Source organism: Lepus europaeus, chromosome 10 (assembly GCF_033115175.1).
Source record: "Lepus europaeus isolate LE1 chromosome 10, mLepTim1.pri, whole genome shotgun sequence".
Taxonomy (NCBI): domain Eukaryota; kingdom Metazoa; phylum Chordata; class Mammalia; order Lagomorpha; family Leporidae; genus Lepus; species Lepus europaeus.
The window spans coordinates 120212480-120225233 of NC_084836.1; the positions used below are offsets into that span (position 1 = coordinate 120212480).

At 50.3% G+C, this 12754-nt stretch overlaps 1 protein-coding gene and 1 long non-coding RNA gene across 2 annotated transcripts in view; one reads left to right on the forward strand and one right to left on the reverse strand.

Moving 5' to 3' along the window:
• The window catches only part of LOC133767953 (uncharacterized), a 219959-nt gene that overhangs the window by 108516 nt on the left and 98689 nt on the right, over positions 1 to 12754 (reverse strand). The gene's annotated exons all lie outside the window — the stretch shown is intronic.
• MC3R (melanocortin 3 receptor) lies at positions 2436 to 3512 on the forward strand. The gene has a single exon (XM_062202399.1). It carries the CDS (start codon positions 2541 to 2543, stop codon positions 3510 to 3512), a length of 972 nt encoding a protein of 323 aa, XP_062058383.1. The 5' UTR covers positions 2436 to 2540.

The following is a 12754-nucleotide window of genomic DNA, read 5'->3' on the forward strand; positions in this document are numbered from 1 at the left end:
TTAAATTCTGCCTTTCACATTTTCCAACTTAAAATGTTACCCACATTCTCTGTTACTTAGGAGGGAAATGAGGGTGCTTCCTGGTAGCTCCCTATCCCATATTCCCTGATCCAAACAGTCTCTGATCTCCATGATGCTACCCCCTGAGTACCTCTGTCCACTCTTCCACGGACACCTTCCTGCTCCAGGCCACCCTCCCTGTCTCACCCATCTTTGCCTCAACCGCCACCCTGGAATCCCTGGCTTGTCCCCTTCTAATACATCCCCCATTCTGCAAACAGAATCTTTCTAAAATGCAGACCCCATCTCATCCCTGCCCTACCTAAGCATCTCCCATCACCCTCACTGCTTCCAGGGCACAGCCCACACCCCTACAACCACTGATGCTGTCCCCAGAACCCAGGACTGCTCACCTTTTTGTGAAACCTCATTTTTCAGATCGTGTCTCCCAGTTCCATGCTGTGGCCAGAGATAACCATTTCCTGTGCATCAGAATCTCCAAGTTTCCTCTTTAGTCAATCTCAAAACTAGCAAAGCACCTAGCTCTTCTGTCAAAAATTAAAAACACTTGTCCAGGTCCTACCCCTCCCCACCCCAGTGATTCTCATTCAGCTAGGGGGGTAGGTGAGGCATGGAGGGGCCGGTGCCAGGAGAGTTCCCCGCACCTATGGGCCAGGATGCTCTTTGCTTCCAGGTTGCAGGCATATTACCCCCTCCCCCTGCCTGTAGCCTTCTTAAACCCCCTTCAGCCTCAGCCCACACGCCAAACCCCAACAGATATCACCTCTTCTTCCTAGACATTAAGCCAGATGCTCCTTTCTCCTGGAACTCCCCTTGACCCTGCAGGAGTAAGGCCGTCCTCTGCCTCCCCATACCCTGGACAGCCCTGATTCAGGCACTCATCAAGCTATGATACTCTGTGACGTGAACTGAGCTGATGAGGCAGGAGCAGGGCTGGCGAGCATGGACTTCAGTTTTAAAGGAAGCTTTGCTATGAGTGAAAATGTACTTAACAGCATTGCATGCTACAAACATGCAACGTACAAAACATGAAAGGAGGTGGCACCTGCGTCATGGTGAAGTGGCTAAAGCCAGCACCTGTGATGCCAGCATCCCATATGGACACCAGTTCAAGTCCCAGCGCCTCTACGTCTGGTTCAGCTCCTTGCTAATGACCTGGGAAAGGCAGTAGAGGATAGCATAAGTGTCAGAGCCCCAGTCAACCACATGGGAGACTGGAGGAAGCTCCTGGCTATAGCCTGGCCCCACCCAGGATGGAAGAAATGCTTCTTTCTCTGTCTCCCTCTCTCCTTCTCTGTAACTCTGACTTTCAAATAAAATGTAGTAAATTTTGAAGAGAAGGAAGGGAGGGAAGAAGAGTGAGTGAGTCATTGGTGAGGCCAAGTTCATTGTCTTATTTTAGGAAATTCCCTCAGCCTTCAGCAACCACCCCAGGACCCATCAGGAGCCACCACCACCAAGGCAAGACCCTCCACAGCAAAAAGATTATGACTCACAGGAGGCTCAAATGATTGTCATCATTTTTTGGCAATTAAGTATTTTTAAATTAAGATGTGTACATTTTTAGACAGAATGCTATTCCAAGCTTAATAGACTCCACTAAGGTGTCAAAAAAAAGCTTTTATATCGACTGGGAAACCGAAACCTTCATGTGATTCTCTCTATTGCAATATCCCCTTCGCTGTAGTATCCCTGAGGCATGCTTGCAGCTGCTGACTTCTCTTCTTCCACCCCAGACTGGATTTGGGAAAGACTAGGAAAAGAAAGAGCAGCTGTCTTGCTCTGTCCTGTATTTCCTGCACCCAGCAGAGACCTGACACATAGTAGGTGCTCAATATGTGTTTGCTTAAAAAAAAAAAAAAAAAAAAAAAAAAAAAAAAAAACAGCAGCAAACAAACGAGTGGAGGAACAGATGCCTGTGGCCGGCTGTTTCCATGGCTAACAAACTGCTCAGCGGCGCCAGTGAGCCGGGAACAGGTCTGGCCTACAGAGGGCGCCAGTCTGCTTCCCAGTCTCTGCAGAAGCCCAGCAGCCAGGAACCTGCTGTCACTCAGAGAGGTGCCTGACGCTCAGTGGTCACTTTGCTGCACTAAAGATTAAGTAGGAGTTGTTTGCCCTCCGCCAATGTATAAAGCCTGAGTGCTCTCCCCTCACTGCCAGTGACAGGTACCACATCTCTGCCTTGCTTTGGAAAGAACGGTAGCTGTAGCAACCAGTGACAGGCGGGGATGTGAGCAAAGAGAGCACTAGGGGGTCAGAGGAACAGAGAGCGGCTGATGAGAGTCTATTAAGCAGCTCCCCCAGGACAGAGGAGTTTCCCGCGTGTCTCCAAGTGGCTAACTTTCTGCCTCCCACCTTTCTTTCCTTTTTATTCTGGAGGAGAACAACCTCTAACTCTGCTCTGGACAAGCATCCAAAAGAAGTATCCGGAAGGAGATTTCCCCTTTCCTGCCAGCAGCCCCAGCAGGTTCCTGCAGACCCTGCAGCAGCCCCAGCTCGGAGCAGCCAGTCCTTGAGCAATGAATGTGTCGTGCAGCCTACGTTCTGCCCACCTGACGCTGACTAATGGCTCAGAGCACCTGGCAGCCCCTTCCTTCAGCAACCAGAGCAGCGGCAGGTTCTGCGAGCAGGTCTTCATCAAGCCGGAGGTCTTCCTGGCTCTTGGCGTCCTCAGCCTGCTGGAAAACATCCTGGTGATCCTGGCCGTGGCCCGCAACGGCAACCTGCACTCGCCCATGTACTTCTTCCTCTGCAGTCTGGCGGCAGCCGACATGCTGGTGAGCGTGTCCAATGCCCTGGAGACCATCATGATCGGCGTGGTCAACAGCAACTACCTGACCTTCGAGGACCAGTTCCTCCAACATATGGACAACATCTTCGACTCCATGATCTGCATCTCCCTGGTGGCCTCCATCTGCAACCTCTTGGCCATCGCCGTCGACAGGTACGTCACCATCTTCTACGCGCTCCGCTACCACAGCATCATGACCGTGCGGAAGGCCCTGACCTTGATCGTGGGCATCTGGGTCTGCTGTGGCATCTGCGGCGTGGTCTTCATCGTCTACTCCGAGAGCAAGATGGTCATCGTGTGCCTCATCACCATGTTCTTTGCCATGATGCTGCTCATGGGCACTCTCTACGTGCACATGTTCCTCTTCGCCCGGCTGCATGTCAAGCGCATCGCGGCTCTGCCACCCGCCGATGGGGTGGCCCCGCAGCAGCACTCATGCATGAAGGGGGCCGTCACCATCACCATCCTGCTGGGGGTCTTCATCTTCTGCTGGGCCCCCTTCTTCCTCCACCTGGTGCTCATCATCACCTGCCCCGCCAACCCTTACTGCATCTGCTACACGGCGCACTTCAACACCTACCTGGTTCTCATCATGTGCAACTCTGTCATCGACCCCCTCATTTACGCCTTCCGCAGCCTGGAGCTGCGCAACACCTTCAAGGAGATCCTCTGTGGCTGCAACAGGATGAACCTGGGCTAGGGCGCCAGGGCCAGTGGAAGAGGTCACCAGCTTGGTCTCCTCTGACCCTCCAGCCAGCCCAGATGTCGGGAAGGAAAAGGGGAGAGAAGCCTTGGAAGATGCAAACAACAGGTTCACAGCCATGATCACCCTTGTCTTTAGTGTTTAAGCTGATGGGGAAAATAGGACACGATAGGCTCTCCAATAGGACTCCAATGTGGGTAAGTCACACTCTCCTTCCCCAAACGGTCACTGCCCGCGAGTCAGCGAAACCTGCCCTGGGGGCTGTCTGCATGCATTCCCACTGGCCAGAGTCTGTGATGGCTGCCTGCCTCCTGTCTGCCGCCTGCCTCCTGCTCCCACACTCCTGTCTTCACGCTTCAAGTCAGACCAGACTGGAGCATCCTCTTGAGCCACAAGGGTGGCTCAAAACTCTCACAACCTCCAGGGGTCAGCACCGTACACAGCTTTGCACTGAGTCCACCGGCAACTGTGGCTCTACTTGCCCATCTGTGAACAGGAAAGCATTCTCCCAACACATGTAACCCTTGGCAAAGGCGGCCACACTGTGTTGTTCTCACTTCGTACCCCGACGCCCCTCACCAGCCTCCCCTCCAGCCTGCGGATGAGCCAATCCTATGCTGCTGTGCTTTAAATCTAAGGCAGCCTTCAAAATTCCAACAAAAGACAAAGTGCTTTGGATAATCAGACTATGTCTGTGTTCTTGGATTTTAAAACCTTGCTACCCCACGGTGTAACTTACTCTTTTTATTTTATTGTGAAAGTATTACTTCTAATATTCCTTTTCTGCTTTTAAAATGAGAGGGAACTCTGGGTGGCAGGAACACAAGAAATTGCTTTACGGTCTTTCAAATAGTTTGAGGAATTGCAAAATTGGGTGCCATTCCTGGGAACTGTTTATTTGCTTGTAACGATCATGTCCCTGTCACATGACCTCTGTACATCATCCATGAGTGAGAACAGTTTGTGGCTCACCGCTCCTTTTGTGTGACTAGGTGTAAAAGCCGGGAGCCCCCTTATCAATGCTTATGTCTGGTCACGTGATGCAATCCACTCCTGAGAGCACCGAGGGAGATTGCCTGAGTGGGACTCACGTCTGCCAGCTCTAGCCTTGCCTGGATAACTACAGTTTGTAACTTCTCGGTTCCCTACATCCCCCTCACCGAATCCTGGACTTCAGTGTTATGCAGTATCTTTGGTGTGCAATGCTTTTCTGCAAAATATTGTGGCTTTTTTGTACTTCGAGATTTTCTGCTAATATAAGCAAAATGATTTGTTTTTTGCTTTGACTGTGAAATTTGGAAATAATAAAATGCTTCTGTGATTGCTGAATGTGTGTGACACTGAAATGTGGCACCTGGAGTCCCACTAGTGGCTTCTGCACATGGCCGGTGTATGTTGCCCTGCACTTCAGGTGCTGTTTTGCAAGTGGAGTGGAAGTCCCATTGGTCACGGTGACAGTCTTTTCCAGGGCAATGCCTTTTAGCCAAACTGCAACACTCTCCCATTTAGTGTCCAAAACTACCAGGCTTGTGGCTCCTGGACCAGTCATTCCCACTGTTTTTTGTTTTGTTTTGTTTTGTTTTGTTTGTTTGTTTTTGTTTTTTGGTTTTTGTTTTGACAGGCAGAGTGGACAGTGAGAGAGAGAGAGACAGAGAGAAAGGTCTTCCTTTGCCATTGGTTCACCCTCCAATGGCCGCCGCGGCCGGCGCACTGTGCTGATCCAAAGCCAGGAGCCAGGTGCTTCTCCTGGTCTCCCATGGGGTACAGGGCCCAAGGACTTGGGCCATCCTCCTCTGCACTCCCGGGCCACAGCAGAGAGCTGGCCTGGAAGAGGGGCAACCGGGACAGAATCCGGCGCCCCGACCAGGACTAGAACCCGGTGTGCTGGCGCCGCAGGTGGAGGATTAGCCTATTGAGCCATGGCACAGGCCCCATTCCCACTGTTTTAACCAGGACAGCAAATAATATGACTCATCCATCTCCACTCAGCAAGTAAATGTGGAAAACAGGGAGCTGAATTAGTTGAAAATTATGTTAACAGCTATAGGAATTATGATGTCTTTTTGCTACATAAACAAGATAAAAATAACTTATTCTTGACTTCCATATCAGTTTTCACATTTTGTCCTGTCAACACACCTCTAAAATAGGTGAGTCATTTTCACGGGAGAAATTCCATCCTGGGGGTGATGTCACTGTCCAAGAATGTCCAGCTGAGACGCACAGGACAGCCTGCATCCTGATACCGATTTCTTTCCTTCTGCACCAAACTTGCTGCTGCCCACAGCTTTCCATGATCAACGCGGACCAGCCTCCTGCCCTGTACATTTTAGCTCACTATGAGCTAAGAGGGGTTGCCACAAGGATCACCTGGGGCTCTGTTAGAGTGCAGAATCTAAGTCAGCAAGCTGGACTCAGAAGAGCCCCCTGATGAAATGGCTGCAGCTGTAGACCACCTTTTAAAGAGTGGGGGATTAGCGGGGCTCCAAACAAGCCCAGTGTGTAGCTCAAGTACTATCTATCTGCACAGAGTGCTGGCCCCAGACCATGCTAAAATACTCACAGGCATTCGTTGCTTGGAACTCCACAAGGTACCCAACAAGGTCTACCCTTCAAAGTAGACACCAAGATTGCTTTCCAGATGAGGCATTTGAAACTCAGGGGGCCTGAGGAGCTGTCTGCAGAAACTCCATCAGCCAAGTGGAAAAGTAGAGGTTCAAACTCAGGCAGGCCAACCCACACTCCCACTCTTGCTAGTGCCGCTGGTGACATGGAGGGGTGTGCTGCAGTTGGGGGAAGACACTGATGCAAGTCCCTGCCAGAGTTTCCAGGGAGCTGGCATGAAAATAATCAAGGGGCACAATTATTTTGCTTGCTCTGCTTTTCCAAAGACTGGTACCAGTGGCCCCGAAGAGTGCTTCAAAAGGGTAAGTCACAGTCCACAGATGCCTTTTCCTAGCACCCACACTCGGGTAAGCAAGCCTGGACACAAGACCTCTCTGTCTCCTCCATGGCCACTCCTGCACGTCTTCATGTGGGCACCCAGTGGACAGCAGCAGTCTTTCCTCTCAACCTTTCTCATCAGGATGTCAACACCTTAAATTAATGTGGGATTAGCCAAGAACCAACATAAACCCAGAAACTGGGAAGAACTAGATATCAAATGGCAGAACAAAAGAGAAAGCTTCCCATTGAGAAACAGCCTCTCGGATCCAAGAACCCTATCGTGGGAGCCTAAGTAACGAAAACAATAAAGAAAGGCATTATGTGGTGTTTATTATGTGGCAGATAACTGCAGGGAGCACTTAGATGTTGACTTATTTAATCCTCATCAAAACCCCACGAGGGAAGCATTATTATCCCTTGTCCAATAGGAAAAGGAATCTCTGTACCACAGAGGTTAATCGTCTTGACCCAAACTACTCAGCAGGTGAGGCAAAGCTGGGACAATGGGAAAATGACCACTAACCATATAGGGTGTTGCCCTGCTGCCCTGAACCCACTTTGCCTCAGGGGTGCCACTCACAAGCAGGATCTGAAACAGCCAGTCTCACAGGAACAGAGTAGAAAGGTGGTTACCTGGAGCTGGGAGTGGAAGAGGGGGCATGGCAGGGTGGGAAGGCTGAGCTTAGGATGCAAAGTTCCCCTCGGACTAGAGGATTAAGTTCAGAGCTCTACTGCATTGCTGGTGAACACAACCAATAGTGTACCTAGAAAACAGCCAGCACTTGGACCATTGCCCCAGGTCAAAGTCTGTTAATTCAAGGCAAATACCTTGCATGTGCTGGTGTCTGTGTCGCTTAACTCGACCAACTCCCCACACCCTCAAGGATGAGCTGAAGGGCTCTGCAAAGCTCCCAGCCCTCACAGACTTCCCTGTCAGGGAATGCACTGCACTTCAATTTTTTTCTGTTAACTTCTCACTTTTCTACCAGGCTTTGAACTAAACTGAAATCAGCAAGACAGAAGAGGGAACCGGTAAACTCAATAAATGTGAGCGTGGCCCTCTGATGTGGGAGTGTGCAATGAACAGCACAGAGACACCAGAAAACCGCTACCCCAGGCCCCTTCCGAGTCTGTTCTACAGCCAGAGGCCAGACACAGCCATGTCCAAGTCTCGCATCTTCTGTTTGCTGTGTGGCGGTCACTGCGGCTCCCCTTCTGCATCTGTAAAATGGCGCGATAACAACGACTTGTCAGCACGCTCCAAGGCTGCTTTATAAAGCAGAGTGGGCATCTGGTGCAGGGGTGAAGACCCTGCTTGGGCTGCCTGCATCCCACACTGGAGTGCCTGTGTTTGAGTCTCCATCCTGCTTCCGATTCAGCTTCCTGCTATCGCACACCTGGAGTGCAGCAGGTAATGGCTGACATCCCTGGTTCCTGCAACCCACATGGGAGACCAAGATTGAGTTCCAGGCTCCTGACTTTGGCCTGGCTCCATGCCAGCTGTCGTGGGTATTTGAGGAATAAACCAGTTACTGGAAGAGCTAGCACACACTCTCTCCCCATTTCAAATAAGTAAGTTGAACTTTTAAAAGCAAATTAAAAGTGAAGAACTCACATAGGAGCTGATACAGAACAGGTACACAGCCCACGTATCTAACACTGACTGTAACCAAATCTGTGGACGTGACGCCATGGTGGTCAGAACTTCTCATCTAGGAATATTAGCCTTGGCCAACACACACTCACTTGGAGAACTAATCACCACAGAGAAATTATACACAGTACATCCTGATAAACCAAGAAGAAATTCGGCAGCCACACAACTGGGATTTTATTTGGTAACTAAAATCTTCTTTATTTGGCATCATGGGGGCTTCAGGGGGGAGAGGGTTGGTAGCCTTCCATTTCTTGACCCATCTGTAAGAATTCACCAAGCTTTATCTGTGCGCCTTTTCTTGAAGTGTCCCAACTATAGAGACGTTCAAAGTCTCCTCTTTGTCATGTTGTTTCACTGGGTCACACGAAAATCGTATCTGCCCCCTGCGCTGCCAGCTGAGTGCAGGTAGACACTCTGGCTGATGACATCACCTGCTCACTGTGAACAAACACACCTCCCACACAATACCCAGCACGCAGCATGCTGTCCTGAACACTACACAGAGCACAGGCCTGCTCCTGGAGACGGCACACGAACAATCCCACACAAGTCCTCCTCACTTTGCTTCTGATTGTGGGGGAATCCTTCGTGCTTATCCCAGTGACTCTGTGCTGGCACGTCCCACTCGGCATCAGAGGGACCAGAGGAACCATGTCACAGATGGTCCAGAGAGGGAAGTGCCAATGGAATGGCTCTGAATGAATCTCTTTATCAGGGAGGGAAAAGCTGCCTGCCCCAGTCTGGAAGATGTGAGGGTACCAGATGGAGGAAATGGAGCTGAAAGTCTGGTGAGCCAGGACTGGGCTCAGCACCACATCATGGAACAGGAGCAAATCCCTGGTCTTCCTAGGTGTTGGTCTTACCATTGGCCCTCTCAAATAAATTTTTTTAAGATTTTAAAGAAAGCAGGTAAAAGAAAGAGGTGGCTCCTGACACCGGCATTTGAATATAAGATCCAATCATACCTGGGCTTTCTGCAACTAAACATTGGTTATTTGTAGTGAGCAATATTCGGACACAGAGGCCAATGTATTGATTCTTCAGAGACCAGGGTTGGGGTAGGGTGCGTATGTACAAAAGAGGGGCCATGGGAGAAGAGTGAAGAACTCCAAGCTCAAAGGTACTAGCAGCACTTTGATATGGTTTGCATATTGAGTTTACACATTTGCAAAAACAATGAGCTGAAAAATAAGTTAAACACAACCACATCATGAGAAAAGACAACTCAAGGTAACTGCCGACCGACCATCCTGTTTTAATAAGAATAGGACAGGCAGAGCTCCAAAGAGACATTTTTTGTTAAAGTTTGCAAGAGAAGGTGAAAAATTGGATAACAAAACTAGCGTTTCCAGTATGTGAAGCCACTCCCCTCCTCCCTTGTGGTCCCATGATCTTTGGGCAGAACTACATTATACGGCTCCTTGCCTACTACTATAACTTCAAAACACAGATAGCAGAACAGCCTGGTTATTTTTGGCAGCCAAATCCTGTGGGACAACGCATTTGTGTTAGGTGGAAGTTCTGGGAACTCAGCAGGAGGCTGCGCCCCCAGGGCCTGAGGAGACTTAGCAGGAGGGATTGGGGTGAGGTGGGGTATTCCAGGGCTACAGGGAGAAGGTCGAGAGACCGAAGGAGTTGACTCTGTGTGTGCCTGCAAAGATCCCTACAAGATCTACAGGAACTCATGTCAGTCACTTAGTGCTTGGAGCCATGGAGTTACTTTTTTGGAGAGCAACAAAGTACCAAGTAAAAGTTCAAGGTTTGCCCCCAGGCATAGAGTCCCAGAGGGAGTGGTTCAATATTTATTTACTTAGGTCTCTCCTCAGTGTCTCTCCTTCCAGGACCCCTCCAAACTGGGAGCGTCCTGAGGAGGTCAGCTCCATCTGCTCCCCCTCCTAGCTCAGCCCAGGGCCCAGCAGGCAGCTGGTCCAAGGCAGCACTCAAAAAATGTCTGAGAACTGAGCAGTGACTGAACAGACATAGTTGATCCATTCAGACCAACAACGGAATACAGAGGCTACCATGAATCTCAGAAGAGGCAAGGCCTGAACGTGACCCAGGGCTCTGCTTGTCCTTGCCTTTCCCCAGCATGGAGGGGTCTCGCATGGTTGAGATGTTTCAGCAAAAGTCCACAATAAGGCTGCTCATGGCACCCATTAACATTATTCTTTTAAATTTTATTTTATATATTTGAAAGGCAAAGAGACAGACAGAGCTCCCATCCACTTGTTCAATTTGCAAATGCCTGCAGCAGCCAGCTGGGCCAGGCCAAAGCTAGAAGCCAGGAACCCGATCCAAGTCTACCACGTGGGTGGAAGGGACTCAAGTACTTGAGCAATCACCTGTTGTCTCCCAAGTTGTACATTATCAGGAAGCTGGAGTCAGGAGAACTTGAACTTGAACTTAGGCACTCTAATATGGGATGCAAGCATCTTAACTGCTAGGCCACATGTCCACCTCCTGACTATTCTTATTGCTAACAATATTAAAACATTAATGAGTCACCTTATTACATCCCAGGCAAAGCTGTGCACCAAATCCCCTGAATATCTTGCTGAAATGCAGAGTTTGGTTTGAAGGCCTGGGGTGGGGCCTGACACTCTGCATTTCTAACAGGTACTGAGTTGATGTTGATGCTGGTGCTGCTGCTCTGAGGCCAGCACTGTGAGGTTTCCCATAAAAGACATCAGGACACAGGCTAAGCTAGCTTCTCCCTCCACTGCAGGTCACAGCTACAATGGCTTCCTCACAAAGCAATCATAGCAATGCTGAAGGTAAGGCCAAAGAAAGCAAAAGGAGATCATAATTAAATGACGTCATCTTGAATTTTTCTCAAGGAATTATCTTTCCTCCCCTTTTCCCCCTGGGTTTTCAGACTCTCCACAGGGCACCCCCTTGTTTGGGATGAAATGCAGCAGGCAGGTGAGCCACAGGCATTCCAGACGTAGGCATGAATCATCAGCAGACAATCCACCCTCTGAGCCACCCACGCTGAGATGACCCCATCAGCAGTGAGGCCCACCGGAAAACTCCAGGAGGAACAAAAATAAGCTACTAAGCAAGTAAGGCATGGGGCAGTGGGAAGACAGGTTGCCAAGGGTGAGGGAGGCCACTGGAACCATCACCACTGGTTCAGGGCAGGCTAGAGTCACTTGAAGCTGTTTGCAAATTAGGGGGCCCTTGCAAAATGACCAAGATGCCAAGTCTGGGTCCTGCCCTAAGAGAGAATCTGACTTAATCTGTGGGAAGTGCAGGGATCTGTTTTGCTTTAAAGCTCCAGTATGACATTTTGGACATTTGGAAAAGCCGCCAGGGCTAGGTGATGCTCACCCTTCTGAGCCTCGAGTTTCCCTCCTGTAAAATGGGCATAACAACCAACTTCAGGATGAAGCACAGAGCTCTCCTGGGAAAATGGTTTCCTTGACAGAACAGGACATCACCTTCTGTAACTTATTCCTTGTGTGCAGCTGAGGGCCAGGTTAGCAACAGAGATGTTCACAAGCGCTTGTTCTCGGCAATGCATGGGCAGCACATAAAACCTCAACTTTCCTTCAGAACTGACATTTTCTTCTTCTCCAGGCCTGAGCTCCCTTTGCTCTGTGACCACGATCAGTTGTCTACATGGACCAGGTATCTACACGGATCAGGTGCCTACACGGACCAGGTGTCTACATGGACCAGGTGTATACACGGACCAGGTGTCTACACGGACCAGGTGTCTACACAGACCAGGTGTCTACACGGGACCAGGTATCTACACGGGACCAGGTGTCTACATGGACCAGGTGCCTACACGGACCAGGTGCCTACACGGACCAGGTGTATACATGGACCAGGTATCTACGTGGACCAGGCACCTACACGGACCAGGCGTCTACACGGACCAGGCGCCTACACGGACCAGGTGCCTGCACGGACCAGGTGCCTACACGGACCAGGTGTCTACACGGACCAGGTGTCTATATGGACAGGTGTCTACACGGACCAGGTGTCTACACGGACCAGGTATATACATGGACCAGGTGTCTATACGAACCAGGTGTCTACACGGACCAGGTGTCTACACGGACCAGGTGCCTACCCGGACCAGGTGCCTGCATGGACCAGGTGCCTACATGGACCAGGTGTATACATGGACCAGGTGTCTATACAGACTAGGTGTCTACACGGACCAGGTGTATACATGGACCAGGTATCTACACGGACCAGGTGCCTACGTGGACCAGGTGCCTACGTGGACCAGGTGCTCACAATGTGGCAGTGACAAGGCAGCCCAGGCAGGCATTGGCATTGTGCATAGCAGGTAAAGCTGCCACCTGTGATATTAGCATTCCATATGGCACTGGCTCAAGTCCCAGAAGCTCCATTTCTGGTCCAGCTCTCGCTAATGGCCTGGGAAAAGCAGCAGAAGATGGCCCCAAGTGCTTGGGCCCCTGCCACCTTGGCCCCTGCCACTCCTTCCACTTGGGGAGTGAGCCAGCGGATAGAAGATATTTCTCCCCTCCCCCATAACTCTGACCTTCAAATAAATAAATAAATCTTGAAAAAAAAATACTCAGGGCCATGGTGGAGGAACCCTTTCCTGGATGCCAACAGCCAGTAAGCCACACCTGAGCCAGGCAGGCTCCACACCTCT

Coding starts and splice junctions, on each gene's coding strand:
- MC3R (XM_062202399.1), top strand. CDS start 2,541: ATGAATGTGTCGTGCAGCCTACGTTCTGCCCACCTGACGCTGACTAAT.